Genomic DNA, 14,768 nt, shown 5'->3' on the forward strand with positions numbered 1-14,768 from the left:
TTAACGTCCTTCCATTTTTTAGAAGCAAAACCGTAGCAAATGTTCCTTTTAATTCTGTAAACCTGTAGTGTTTAATGTGGTAGCCACCAGCCACGTGTGGCCGTGGAATACTTGAAATGCAGCTAATCTGAATTGAAATGCACTGTAAGTGTAAAATACTCACTAGATTTCAAAGACTTATGTGAATAAAGTAATGTCAACTGTCTCAGTAATTCAAAAATACGGATTACACATTGAAGTGATAATGTTTTGGATATGTTGGGTTAGATAAAATATATATTAAGATTAATTGTGCCTGTTGCTCTTTACTTTTATTAATGTGGCTACTAAAAAGTTTAAAATTACATGGATGGCTTGCATTATATTTCTATTGGACAGCATTGCTGTGCCGTTAAATCAGAATCATTCAAACTTTGATAATAATAGCATGTAACATTTTTAGGACACTTAGAACATCCCGGGCTCTTTACTATATGATCTAATTTTGAATCTTGTTTTGAATTGAAAAAAAGCAAAGCCAAAATTGGTAAGCCTCCTTTTCCACTCTGTTTCTCACACTAGTTTTTGTGGGAATCTTTTCAGAGTTTCTTTATGCAGTGTATTGCCATGTTTAATTCTCACACCAACACTATGAAATAGATACTACGATCATCCCCATTTAACATAGAAGGAAACAGACTTAGAGGTTTAGGTAACCAGCCCGTGGTCCCTTGGCTAATACATGGCAAGGCCAGGGTTTGACTCCAGGCGTTTCTGAAAGCAGAACTTCTATGAGCCAATTAAATATTTTGGTAATTAGGCAAGGATAATGCCACTAAATTTCTCTGTGACCCTGGGAAAGTCTCTGTGTCTTTCTGTGCTCTACTTTCCTCGTTAAGTGATTGGACTCCAGATGCTGTTGGGGGTCCCTTCTAGCTCTTCGAGTGTAGGAGAGCCCATTTCACTCTTCCCATTTTGCTTCTCTTCCCCCTCGTGCTTCTGACCCTGTGCCCATCTCAGAGGATCAGAGGACCAGAGGACCAACAGGGTAGACTGAATGATGGGAAAGCAGGATGGAGGAATGGTTAGCAGGGGAGGAAGAAGAAGCAGTAGGGCGAGCAGCATGAGGGAGTTTACCGGTGATGGACCGCTCAGTACCATTGTGCGGAGTGAACACCCCATGGGGATGTTCGCATAGAACGGAGCCCAGGACCTTGACACAGACCTGCCCTCAGCCTCAGCAAAGGTCTGCCTTTTATCTCGAAATATGAAAACTGTGGAGGTGGTCTAGGAGGGCAGTGAACACGCACAAAGGTTTGGGAAACGACTTTTCAGATGGAGGCAAGGTGAAGTCCATATAGCGTAGAGATTAGGTGAATGGGTTCTGAGGCAGATTGGGATCAAGGCTGGACTTTGCCCCTTACCAGGTGTCTGATACTGAGCAAGTTTAAGCCTCCCTAAGCTGCAGCATCCTCATCTGTGAAATGGGATGATAACTGTGCTCACCACTTGGGTGGCGGTGGGGATTAAGTGATACGTAGCAATAACAGCTGACACATTTTGAATGTTTACTATGTGCCAGGCACTCCGCATGTACACAAGCATATCAGTGCTTGTTGGGACTCAGCCTGAGCCTGCAAACTTCTAATAAGAATACAATGAGTGGGGCTCTTGTCACGATCTCAACCGCGTCTAGGAAAGATCCTTTGGCTGCATTCTTGTCCTGCTGTGTGGCTTTTGGTGAAGTTACTTAACTTTTCTGAGCCTCAGGTGACTCATTTATAAAATGAGATGATAGGACTTCCCTGGTGGTCCAGTGGTTAAGACTCCATGTTCCCAATGCAGGGGGCAGGGGTTCGATCCCTGGTTGGGGAACTAAGATCCCACATGCTGCAGGGTGAAGCCAAAATAAAAAAATAAGAAAAAGAAAATGAGATGATTAAAGCAGATGATTTGTAAGGCCTTTTCAGCTCTAACATACTGTGCAATTCTGGAAATAGGATTTATTTAGTGTTGAGAAGGCTAAGGGGGATACTAAAATATGAACTTCATAAATAAAAATATATATATGATGATTATAAATCTGAGGGATGGTGAACAGCTGTTCTCTTTTGGCTGAGGACAGGACATGAGGCAACCTATTTTAATTGTTTTAGATTCGTCATTTGGAAGCCTTTTGTGACTTGGGAGAAAGACTAATATGTCATTGGAGCAGGCTCTGGAGCTGCACACTCTGGCCTCACCAAAGCAGACAGTTGGCTATTTTTCTGTGTGATGTAACTTCACCACACAGCCCTTCCTTGACCCCCGATCTAAAGTAGACACCCCCCCACACACACTGTATTCTTTCTTCACATTTCACCCTGTTGCTTTTCTCTGTAGCACTTATGACATTTTGTAAGTGCATATTTATTTTGTACTTAGCATTTAATGTCTGTCTATTTAAAAAAAATTTTTATTTAATTTATTTTTTATACAGCAGGTTCTTATTAGCTATCCATTTGATACATATTAGTGTATATATGTCCATCCCAATCTCCCAATTCTGTCTCTTTAGATTGTCAACCATCTAAAGGCCGGGTTGGTCGCTATTTGGTTCACCTACTATGTACCTAGTTCTAACACGGTGGTCATCACATAGCAGGTGCTCAGTAAATATTTGTTGAATGAATAAGTGGGTGAATGAGTTTCAGAGGTGGTTGATGTGGGGGTAGTACTTCTTGATGGAGGTGGATCCTCTGCTTGCCTTTTTTGGTAAGAAAATCCCAAAGACCTTGTCTTTCAAGGAACTTTAGATACTCTTTCTCCTTCCCACCATCATCTCCTGGGGGCTGGTCATGCATGGGTGTGAGTTTCTTCAGTTTTAATGGGCTGCCTGAGCACCCTTTCTTATGGGCTGGCCAGCCTGCATCTGGCTCTGGTGGAGGAGATAGAAGGGGAATGTGGAGCTCCATTTGAATAAAGGCCAGTGGAACGCGGGTTGGTTGTGCTCGTTATTTCTGTCTGTTCCCCCAGAACAGCCTTTTGACCTTCTTTACGCTGCCCTGTGCCCCAGGAAGCTGACCTCAATGGCTGCATCAGTGAGGCTCCCTTACCCTCTGGCTTCTGGTTGAGCTTGGCCAGTGGGAGGGCAAAGCAGGAAGACAGGGCAAGGAGAGAGAGGTTGGGTGTGTTGTACCTGGGTTCTCTGGCCCGAGAGCTCTCCATGGCTCTCTCCAGGTCTTGCAAACACACTCTTTCTATCCCTCCAGTGATAGCAGGGCTCATGACCCCCCACTGTTAACTGCCCTGGTGCTTCCCCATTCCTTGTCCCCTAATTCCTGTCCACACCTCTGTAAACTCCATACAGATGGGCCATTCGTTCCCCTGACCGTTTGCTCCGGCACCACCCCCTCATGGTCTTGCACCTGTCTTACCTGATACACGGTAGGGACTACGCATCTAATCGCAGGGGGTATGAAGTGCAGGGTCCGGGGAGAGGTTGGAGGAATATTTTGTAGTAAATCTGAGTATGATCGCCTGTACCTGAGGTTTCTGTTTTTAATGAAAAAAACAGAAAAAAAACCCCAAAAAACCCCAAACAAACCAAGAAACCCTCAACCACCCTCCCTTGGGTTAGGAGTTGAAGAATTCTTGAGAAAGGGGTTCAGTTTCTCTCTCCGATTTCTCGCATGGGCAGGGCCGGCACTGGCTGCCACTGCTCAGGTGGCCCCATGATCTCAAGCCCCACGAAGCCAATCAGACTGATGTCTTCAGAACAAACGCCCCAGTGTGCGGGCACTGCAGCTCCCAGCTGCTGATCAGGGGCCTGTTAGGCATCTGCTCTCGTTCTTTTTCTTCACTGGGCTTCAGAGGCCTTTACTTCCCTGGTGAGTTGATAAGAACAGCCTCTCTGAGGTTGAAATAGCTTTTCATGGAGCAGACTGGAGCTGGGCAGCCAGCATGGCCGGGGGGAGGTCATGGAGTTGGCAGACAAGAGTTGGCATAGAGGGAGAAGATAATAAAACTTGAGGCCGACATTGGTGCACTGCTTTAGAGTTTTCAAAGCGCTTGAATGTAAAGGAACACATTTATGCTCCACAAAATGGCCTGGTGGGGTGCTGGGCATTGTCGCCCTCACTTTGTAGATGTGCTAAAGGGCTCGGGGATCCTTGAGGGCCTCGCCCAAAGTCACAGAGCCGGAGGGTGGCAGAAGCAGGACAGAGACGCAGGCCGTCTGACCCCGTGTGCTTCTGGTGCCCCTTCTGCCCCGTCTCCGCCGTCTCTGAGGGAGCAGGCAGGGCTGGGCTCTGGCTCTGGGACTGTGAACTGGAGATGGAAAAGCTGAACTCCAGTGTTCCTGTTCGTCCCGGAGGAGAGATCGCAGGCATCTTGAATCCTTGCCGGGGGCTGCGGTTCCCGCATGCCCCCAAGGGCCACCCTTCCTGTCCCTCCTGTCTCTCCTGTGTCCAGTGGCCTGACACTGCTTTTCTGTCCTTGTTTTTCAGAAGTGGAGCTGCCTCTGAAGAAAGATGGGTTCACCTCAGAAAGCACCACCCTGGAAGCCTTGCTCCGTGGCGAGGGGATCGAGAAGAAGGTGGACACCAGGGAGGAGGAAAACATCCAGGAAATACAGGTATTTCTGTGCTTGCGGGACGGGTTGGGGCTGGCCCCCAAGCATCACCATCGTGCTTCCGGAACTCCAGCCCCAGCTCTGGTCATTCTCTCAAGGGCCAGGGCTGCGTCTCAACTTCCCACCACAACTGGGAAGCTGGCCTTGGTCTCCCTGTTAGTCCACTCAAAACGTAGTTTTGGAGCCTTCTGTGCGCCAGGCACCGTGCGATGTCCTGGGGACACCGTGGTGAGTGAAACTGACCGCATCCTCTTTCCCGCCCCCTGGAGCCAGCAGCCACAGCCCAGGCTTGGAAAGCTCGGTTGTCCGGGGCAACCAGCCCCCGCAGGGATCCCCACCGCACCCCTGCCTCACACACCCTCATCAGCTCTAGTTCACCGGCTGTCTTGTCCTTCCCCAGCACCATCCACCTGTCCTTCAAGGCCAGTTTAGAAGTCATCCCCCAGGCAGGTTGGTGGCTTCCGTCCCCATGTGTTTACCACCCTCTGTGCACAGCATGGCTAAGGCTGCCACCACGCAGGGTCACCACGCAGGATGACAACGGTGTGCTCTGATGGTGTCTTATTTATGTGTCTTGAGTCCCCATTGTTGAATCCAATGGTTGGCACAGAAGCTCGTAATATTAATGAATACAAATATGAAATCATAGTTTTTAATAATTAAACATAATGAAATTATTAAAATTAAATTACATTTGTATTACATTAATACTTTATATTAAAATTATATATTTTATGTTATACATATATGATTACATATTTATTAATTTTATATCCAATCTAATATTTGCATATTAATTTATTAACATTGTAATTAAATGACTACCAGTAAAATGTTTGGTTTGCTTCGTCAGTACCACAGTGTGTGGGTTCCGTCGAGTCAGAGACCGTGCCTTCGTGTTCACTGTTGTACCCTCGGGGCCTTGCACATGCTCAGCAGAGTCTGGTCTCAATAAAGGTGTTGAATGAGTCAGTGAACGTGGCCTCCTTCTCTGCCATTCCTGCGTTCAGATGAATGGTCCAGTCTTTTCCGTTTGGTCGTCACAACATGGCTTATATTGTTCCCTTCTCTACTTGTCAGACCTACAGCCCTAGTAAAGATCCTTATTGACCGAAACCTTTATATGTCTGACACACCTTGGAGTTGTCTTCGACCCCTGTCTTTCTCTCACACCCAATATCCATTCATCAGGAATCCTGTCCACTGTGCCCTCAACACAAATCCAGAGCGTGGCCCCTTCTCACCACATCCACCGCTGCTGCCCTGGTCCGAGGCACTCACATCTCCTGTCTGAACGGTTGCAATTGCTTTCTAAGCAGTCCCCTGCTCATGGCTGAGAGGGAGCCTTTCCCGTGCTCAAACCCTGCACTGGCCCCTGTTCTCCCGAGAAAAAGTCGTGGTCCTCTCACCTCTCTCTGACTCGCTGCTTCCTCTCTTCCTGGCTGACTCAGCTCCAGGCGCACCGACCCTCGGCTACTCACGTACACACCAGGTGCGCTCCACCTCCGGCTGTGCTCTGGCTGCTTCCTCTGCCTCATGGCCCTCTCCCCATATGCTGGGCTCTCACCCTCACCTTCTTCCAAGTTTTGGTTCCTGTTTCTACTTCTCTGTGAAGTTTACCCTGACCACTGAATGTAATACCACATCCTGTGCCCTCTCCGCCCTGCAGCACTCCCGATTCTCTTACTCTGCTTTCCTCTTCTCTTTCCCCATAGGTTTTACCAGCATCCAACATACTTTATAATTTACTGATTTATGATGCTATTGTTTATTTTCTGTTTTCTTCTAGTAGAATGTAAACTCCTCAAGGGCAGGAATCTTTGTCTCTCTTGCTTGCACCCCTTTGTATCTCAAGACCTAAACAGCGCCTGCACATAGTAGGCGCACAATAAACATTTATTGCGTGGATGCGCGAGTGAACAGATTCCTGTGAGTTGCCCGTCTCCAGTCTGTCCCCTCTCCATCATGTCCTACTTTGATAGCTGACCTTTCATCCCAAAACACAATGCTGCTTGTGCCATGCCCTCGTTTAAAAAACTTGGCTAAAACACTTTTGTTTCTCGCTAAATGAATCTAAAGTGATGAGTGTGATCTTCTTGGGCCTCCTCTCTCCGCTCCTAACCTAGTTTTCAGGCTTATTTCCCACGATTCCTTTACTCCCTCTGTTCTCCAGCCTCCTTCCCTCCGTGCCTCTGGTCATGCTGTGCCCTTTATCTGGCATGCCTTTTCTTCCATCACCACGTGTACAAATTCCACCCACCTATTAGGCTCAGACCTGATACCACCTTCCCCATGAAGCCTTTCTTGATCACCCCCCACCCCCTAGTTCTCTTTTTACCGCTGGCATTTAGGGCACCTAGTACTTTCTTTTTCTTCTTCTTCTTTTTTTTTTTTTTTTTTTTTTTCTTTTTTTTTTTTTTCCCCCAGTATTATCCCCCATTTTTGGACTTTTAGATCTTTGAAGTCACCGTCTGTCCCATCTGTATTGCCTGTTAAGAGTATTTTTGCTCAGTTGGGGTAATTTGACCGAGTCAATGAGTGGGACAGAACCATTGCCCAGAAGCCTTGATGCTCTAGAGACAGGCAGCCCTTTCCTTTTCGAGCGGGCGGTGGGTTCGAGTCCTTCTCAGGCAGCATCGGGCCAGTATACGGGTTGTCATTGTCGAATCGTCATCATCACCATCCTCCCCGACGTAACCAGAATGTCTACTATATGCAAAGCATGGGCCTGCGACCTGCTGTGCTAGGAACTGAAACCAGGACCAAAAGCCAGATGAGTTTACATGTTTTTATTGGCTTTGATTATTAAAATAGAGTGCACATGTAACAAATGGACTGTTTTGTTCATTTTTCCATTCATTCCATCAAAGTTTATTGAGTGCCTCCTCTGAGCAGGCATTGTGCTGGGCTCTGGGGTAACAGGGGAACCAAGAGAGACCTGTCCCCTCTGCTCATACTTATTTTGTAGCATGACATACAGACAGAAAGCAAGTAAACAAACAAGTAAAGTAACTGCATTTCAGGATAAATGCCATGAAAAGAACAGAGTATGAAGGCTCAGTATAAGAGGAGGGACGGATTCTAGGTAGCATCCTAGGGGAGACAAGGGCTATACCCCGGTCCTGTGAGATGAGAAGGAGCCAGTAAAGTGAGGAACCTGGGAAGGGCTTTCTGGGCAGAGGAACAGTGCTCTTGAAGGCATCGCGATAGTTCTGAGCTCGTTGTGTGCAAAGAACGGAGGCTGGTGTGGCTGGAGCAGGGTGCCAGGGAGGCACTTGGAGAGGTGGGCAGGGCCAGACCTGCAGGAGGCTCTTGGATTCATGGGACGTGAAAAAGGAAGCCATTTGGAGGATTTTAACCAGGGCAGTGAATTTGTGTTTCCTTAAGACCCCTGTGGATGCTGCATGGAAAGGAGACTGGATGCAGGGCCAGCAGTGCAAGGAGGGAAATAGCAGAATTTTGCACTCTTCCAGCTGGAGATAATGGAATCTTTAAAGAGGAATTCCTCTGATACACACACAATAAAAAAAAAAAAGAGGAATTCCTTCTTTTTAAAAAAAGCACAGCCACAAATGATCATTATCATCACCGTAAAGACTGGTTAGAGTAACAGGGAGCAAAGTTGTTTTAAAATGTGTTTATTTTCCAGATAATGTCCTTGGACAGGGAATGCAAGTGTGTCACGGGGGATGAGCTGCATCTCTAGTTGGACACCCCTGCCCTTCATTCCTAATACAGGATGCTCCCTCTGCTTCCTGAGCCCTGAATACGTGCTTTGTTTGTTAGGAACTCCTGGCTTCTCCCGAGTTGTGTAGAGAGGCTTCTGGTGTCAGGGCCACGTCGCAGGAAATGCAGAAACACAGGACATGCAGAGACACAGGAAATGCTGCTGTCACATGTGAGGCCTGGGGCTCGGACCAGAGGTTCTAGAGACACAGGGAAGCCAGTGGGAAGAGGGAGGGAGAAGTCAGTTTTCTCCAGGATGTTGAAGCTGTGCGGCACATCTAGGGACTAGTGAAGCTACCTTTACCAGCTTTCACCTTCCAACCCAGAGTCCATATTGCGGGTAATAAATACCTTCATAATAAAAAATGAGAGTGGCACCAGAACTGCGCTGAGATGCCAGAGGCAATGATCTTTAAATTCGAGGCACTTGGAACTTACCATGATTAAATGACTTCAACACCCAGAGAGTTTGCAAGACGGCTGTACAAACAGCAACAGTTGTGGTAAGAACGACACCTTGTATTTATGCTGCATCTTTTCACCAAAGGCTGCAGAGCATCTGACTTGTCATTGTCTCACTAGTGTTCCCCCCTACGGTTCAGGAAGCCCAGGCGCAGGAAGGCTAGGACGCTTGCTGTGGACCCGGGCCAGCGTTTCCTAGCTGTGGGCCAGAGGTCGTGTCTGGCAGATGCCGTTGCTTCTCTGTTAGGTGGCTAAGGTTGGCCCAGAGAGCCTAAGCGCTATCAGCTGATGGCTTCCCATATAAACCTGGTAGAGAAGCCAGAGAAGAATTTACTAGACCTATTTTGAGTTCTTTGGGAGGATTTGGCGATTAGCAATATCCTGATCCCTGCGATGGGAATGGAACTCTCTGACAAGAAGGCAATGGGAGAAGGTCACTGGAAACTCACCCCTGGGCTTCCTGCTTTGAGGACAGGCCCAGGGCATTGTCCAGGAGGCCACTGGAACCGTGATGGTGATACCAGAAGTCAGTACCATGCATGCTGCTTTCTAAGTCTTTTTTTAAAAATTATTAGCAGCATGGTTTTTTTTTTTCCAATTAATTTTTATTTTTTGTCTGTGTTGGGTCTTCATTGTTGTGCGTGGGCTTTCTCTAGTAGCTGTGAGCAGGGGCTACTCTTTGTTGCAGGGTGCGGGCTTATCATTGCAGTGGCTTTTCTTTTTGCAGCGCACGGGCTGTAGGCGCACGGGCTTCAGTAGCTGTGGCTCGTGGGCTCTAGAGCACAGGCTTAGTAGTTGTGGCACACAGGCTTAGTTGCTCTGTGGCATGTGGGATCTTCCTGGACCAGGGATTGAACCTGTGTCCCCTGCATTGGCAGGCGGATTCTTAACTACTGCGCCACGAGGGAAGTCCCGCTTTCTAAGTCTTTTCATATCTTGTGTGATTGTCGCACTGTTACCACAAGGATAGGTGGATGCTGTAGTCCTGTATAACTTGGTGCCCACCCACCCTTCTAGCTTCATCTTAGGCCAGTCTCTTCCTGAGCCACTGAGCTCTGGTCACACTGGCCTCTTCATGCTCTCTGGACAAGCCATATTCCCCTCCCTGCTTCAGGGAGTTTGCTCACGCTGTTGCCTTTGAGTAGAATACTTTCCCTCCTCTCCTCCCTTTGGTCCCTGTTCCCAAGGTTAGTCTCTGTCCATCCTTTACATCTAAACTTCCTTAGTTCACTTCCACAGGTAAGCCTTACCTGACCTCAGATTAGGAAAGGTCCCTTCTAACAACCTCTCATAGGACCTTGAACTTGCCTGTCACTGTTTTCATAGCAGTTGTAATTATATGGTTATGTATGTTGATTGAATCTGTCCTTCCTTCATTAGACTATAGAGTCCACTTGGGGCCAGGACTGTAGCCATTTTTTGGCTTATCTAGCACAGTACCTGCCATGTAGTCAGCCTTAGACAAATGTTTGTTGAGTGAATGAATGAGTTCCTATTTTATAATTGGGGAAACTGAGGCATGAAGCGATGATGACTCACCCAAGGTCACACGGTGAGCTTATAAAGAAGCCCCCAGGGCTCCTGACATGGAATCCTTGGGCTCCCCTTCCCTTTATCCCACTTCCACTCTGGGGGGCTGGATCCTCTGCCACAGTCTCTTATCCCTCCCTTAAACCTAGAGATACGCAGCTTACCTCCCCTTTCCTCCCCTACGCCAAAGCAAGTGAGGTGCTCAGCTCCTATAGGAAGTACTGCAATATGCCTTGGAATTCTCAGACACAAGGGCTGAGAGAGAAATGGGAAACTCTGAGCTGATGAACCTGACCTTGCTTTGGTCATGGATTCTGCTATCTGATCTTGAGCAGTCAAAACTGTTTTCAGCCTCAGTTTATTTACCTGTAAAATGGAAATTGGATTCTCTGCTGCAGTGTGACTCACGGGGCTGTTGGAGAGAGAGAATTAAAGTTATGATCTTTAAGCCCCATTACAAGTAATGTGCTGTAACGAAAATCCATTACTCTTAAAAAAATAACAATGGAAGATTATGAATAACACATTCATGTCAAATTCTGTTCAGATGGACAGGAAGTTACTTGTTTTTATCAAACAGGGCAGGATTCCAGAATGCCAGGGAAAGGAGAAACATATTTTCATATATTTGAGGTGGCCCTTTAGGAACAAAAGGAAAATTACATGAAAGTAAGTTTTGACCAGACATCTTGGGCCCACATAGAAGGGTACCCCTACCAGAGTATTCTCTTTTTAGAAAACATTTCTTGGGCAAAAAGAGTTGAAAATGTCGGTGTTCTAGGAGGAGTTGGCTGGACGGGTCCCAGGAGAGAGAGTTGGTACCGCCAAGAGCTCCAGTTCCTGGCCAGCCTTTTGGAGGCCTAGCTTCCCAAGCCATGGCAACATCTTCACTGTGTTAAAAAAAAACACACCAAAACAGAACACCCTCCGAACTACCCTCTGATGGTTTTCTCCTTTGCATTTTATTTCTCAACGCTTCTATTTTCTTGTCATTTCAGAGGGTTTTGGAAAATGATGAAAATGTAGAAGAAGGAAATGAAGAAGAGGATTTAGAAGAAGATATTCCCAAGCGGAAGAATCGGACCAGAGGACGGGTAAGCCGTGAAGGGAGGAAAGAGATCGGGGAGGCCGGGGCCTGGCAAACAACTGGTCCCTAGGTTCAAAATCCCACTGCAGCTAGATAGAGGGTGTATCCATGGTTTTCCTTGCAGGACACCCAGAGAGGAAACCTCCAGAAGAATTCTGGTTCTCAGGTGATAGCCTGCGAGAGTTTAGAGCTGGCAAGAGGGAGAGAAGAGGCAGACGGTGCCCCGAGGGGATGGTGAGGGTCTGGGGAAGGTGGAGGTTGAGGTGTGGGTGAGGGTGGAGGATGAGGGGAATGTGACCGCTGTCCCCATTCCTCAGTCATAGAATAAGGCGGGAAGTGTCCTGTCCCTGGGGCTGCCCCAGAATGACAGGGTCAGGACACCTGCTTTGGGGTACTTTCACTAGGCAGAGAGTGGGAGCAAACTGGGAAAGCATGGGGGCTGCAGCTGATGGTTCCCAAGCCAGTGTGGCGGGGGCTTTGGAGGCGTGTGGGCCTGGAATGTGACAAGAAAAGGCCAGAAGCCTGGGGAATGGCAGAGGGGAAATCCGTGGTGGAAGGAATAAAAATATGAGGGTGACTCTTAAGGGGAGGGAGCGAAACCTGAGCGGTACTCTCTGGCATTCGGGGTGGTCCTCCAGAGTCCTCACGTTCAAGCCCAGAGTGGTTTTCTGGGATTACCTTCAGGGCTCTGCAGGAGTATCTGACAATAGCCAGATGCAGCGGGACCTGCGGGGATGAGCTGCTGCTTCCCATCTGGAGAATTAACTCTCTGAGGCCTGTCTGGCTCCTTCAGGCTCTAGGCGGGATGCTTACCCCTCCTGTGGACTAGGGACTAGTCCTGGATGCCCTGTGAGCTTGGGTCCAGTGATAATTATGGCAAGCCTCTCTATTCCCGTGGTTCTTACGTCTGAGTACACATCAGAAACACCACAAGAGCCTATCGAAATGCAAATTTGCAGGACCCACTCCCGGGAGTTCTGATTTAGGAAGTCTGGGGTAGGGCCTGGAGAGCTGTATTATAAGCAAGTTCCTAGGTGACTGGTGCAAGGGGCCTAGCAGTGCCCATGCTGAGCTGAGATGCTCCGACTGGGACAGGAGCTGGAATTTCTCAGTCCGGACAGGGTGGTCCTCTGATGCTGCACACCTTATAGAGTCACAACTCAGCTTCAGCCATGACCAATGTTTTGACACTCTTGTTTAATCCTTTCTTTACTCTCACTTTTGGTTGGTTTGTATGTTTGTGGGGTTTGTGTGTGTGTGCGCGGAATATTTGAATGCAAGCCCCTAGACATTTTTTCATTTAACCTGTACATACCTCAATGTATATCCCTAACAGGTATCATTATCATACCCAATAAAAATAACGATTCTAACATCTACTATCCAGTCCCTGATCCTTTCCCCCTGATTTTCTCAAAAATGCCTTTTTATAGTTGGTTTGTTTGAAACTTAGGTCTCTTGTATTCTATAATATACTTCTTCCTTGCTACTCCCTACCACGTACATTTTTTTTTTTTTTTTCTCCATGCCATTTATTTGTTGAAGAACTTGGGTGGTTGGTCTTGTGGAATTTCTCATATTCTAGATTTGGCAGACTGGTGGTGTTTAATGTGTCCCTCAATCCTCTTTATCTCCTGAAAACTGGTGGTCTGATGAGAGACTTGATTAGATTCGGGATATTTGTGCGTGTGTGTAAATATTTTTTGGTAAGGCTAGACTCTCTCTTAGGTGTGATGTGTGCTTCTTATTGCTTCACATCTGGAGGTGTATGCTGTCCACTCGTTCTGCTTTCAGTGGTGGTAAAAATGATCAGTGGATTTGGGTGTTGTCAGCCAGATCTCTCCTTAGAAAGTGCCCCATCACCTTTTCACCTAATCATCTTAGTGGCCCCTGATGAACTTGCCTGGATCCATGCCTTCTTTGGGGGTTACAAAATAATGGATATCTTATTCCATTCTAAAGGAGGCTTTAGAATGTGGAGTTTCTGGGCCTTTTGTGAACTCCAATTGCTGTGTACCTCCAGGCCTGCTTCCAACCCTTGTCTCAGCCCAAACCAAACTTACTCGAGTAGATGATGGAGAATGGTCGTCTTTACATCTTCTCCACTCCCAACTGAAATCTAGTTTGTAGTTGGCAAATACGAATTGGGTGTCTTCTCTGTAAGAACACCGGCAGAAGCAGCAGCAACAGCCATTTGTACTTACTGTATACTTCCTATACATCAGGCAGTGTGATGAGCGCTTCACAATAAGAGCTACGTTACTGGACTACACCACAGTGCATCATGAACACAACAGGTCGATAGCGATATCATAAACACGACATCGATGGTGACGATAGGTCCTTTATACTGCATTCTCTATTTCTGCGCTGTTCTTTACAGCAGCCACTGGCCACGTGTGGGTGGCTACCAAGCACTTGACATGTTGCTAATTCAAATTGAAATGTGGTGTAGGTGTAAAATATTCACCATATTTCAAAGATATAGTAGGAAAAGAATGGTGAACACTTCATTAATATTTTTATACTGATTACATATTGGAATGGTAATACTTTGGATAGATTGGATTAAATAAAATGTATTACTGAAATTAATTGCATCTGCTTCTGTTTTTACTCTTTTTTAAAAACGTGGCTACTGGAAAATTTAAAATGACACGTGACCCTCATTATATTTCTCTTGGACAGCACTGCTTCTTTCATTCTCATACGTGGGTATTATTACTCCTAGAGAGGTTAAGGAACTTGTTCAAGGACATCCAACCTAGTAAGGAAGAAGCTAGGACTTGAACACAGGTCTGTGCTTTTTCTACTGGGTCACATGTGGCCCAGTGCCCAGCATGTGACCACGGACTATTTTGTTGAATGAATGATTGAATGATGGAAAAAGAACAGAAAGTCATATTTCAGATTTATGGGAGTTGAGCAAAGGCCTGAACACAGCGAGGGGGTTGGATGGGGCCTAGACTAGCTCTGGGCCCACCCAAGGCTGGCCAAGGGGCAGCCAAATGGCTCTGCATTGGGCAGTGACATTGTAGACATCCATGGTGGGAGCCATGGGAGGACCTGGAAAGTGCAGGTGAGCCTACCTGTGCTGGAATAAGGTATGGAGCTGCTTAACCCACAGGCTCAATGAAGCTGCCCTTTAAGGCGTATTCAAGCTGCCACTGGCTCCTGGAGGACAGTCACTCCATTTCTGTTGTCGGGACTGAGGTCTGAGGCTGAGGCTGTACATCTCAGTATGCGGCCCTTGGGCTGCAGCATCAGTGTCACCTGGGAGCTTGTTAGAAATGCAGGTTCCCCCCAGACTCCACCCTAGGTGGGCTGAATTAGAGTCTGCAGTTTAACAGGACTCCCAGGTGCTCTGTGTGC

General features: G+C 47.1%; 1 protein-coding gene across 2 annotated transcripts in view; it reads left to right on the forward strand.

Annotated features, from left to right (window-relative positions):
- Positions 1 to 14,768, forward strand: part of DPF3 (double PHD fingers 3) — a 250,550-nt gene that overhangs the window by 133,244 nt on the left and 102,538 nt on the right. For both annotated transcript variants that reach the window (XM_024737918.1, XM_024737919.1), the window contains exons 4-5: positions 4,467 to 4,594; positions 11,308 to 11,403. In XM_024737918.1, coding sequence (XP_024593686.1) covers positions 4,467 to 4,594; positions 11,308 to 11,403 — 224 coding nt within the window. The remainder of the gene's footprint in view (positions 1 to 4,466; positions 4,595 to 11,307; positions 11,404 to 14,768) is intronic.

This window comes from Neophocaena asiaeorientalis, unplaced genomic scaffold, assembly GCF_003031525.2.
Source record: "Neophocaena asiaeorientalis asiaeorientalis breed wild unplaced genomic scaffold, Neophocaena_asiaeorientalis_V1.1 scaffold49, whole genome shotgun sequence".
Classification (NCBI taxonomy): domain Eukaryota; kingdom Metazoa; phylum Chordata; class Mammalia; order Artiodactyla; family Phocoenidae; genus Neophocaena; species Neophocaena asiaeorientalis.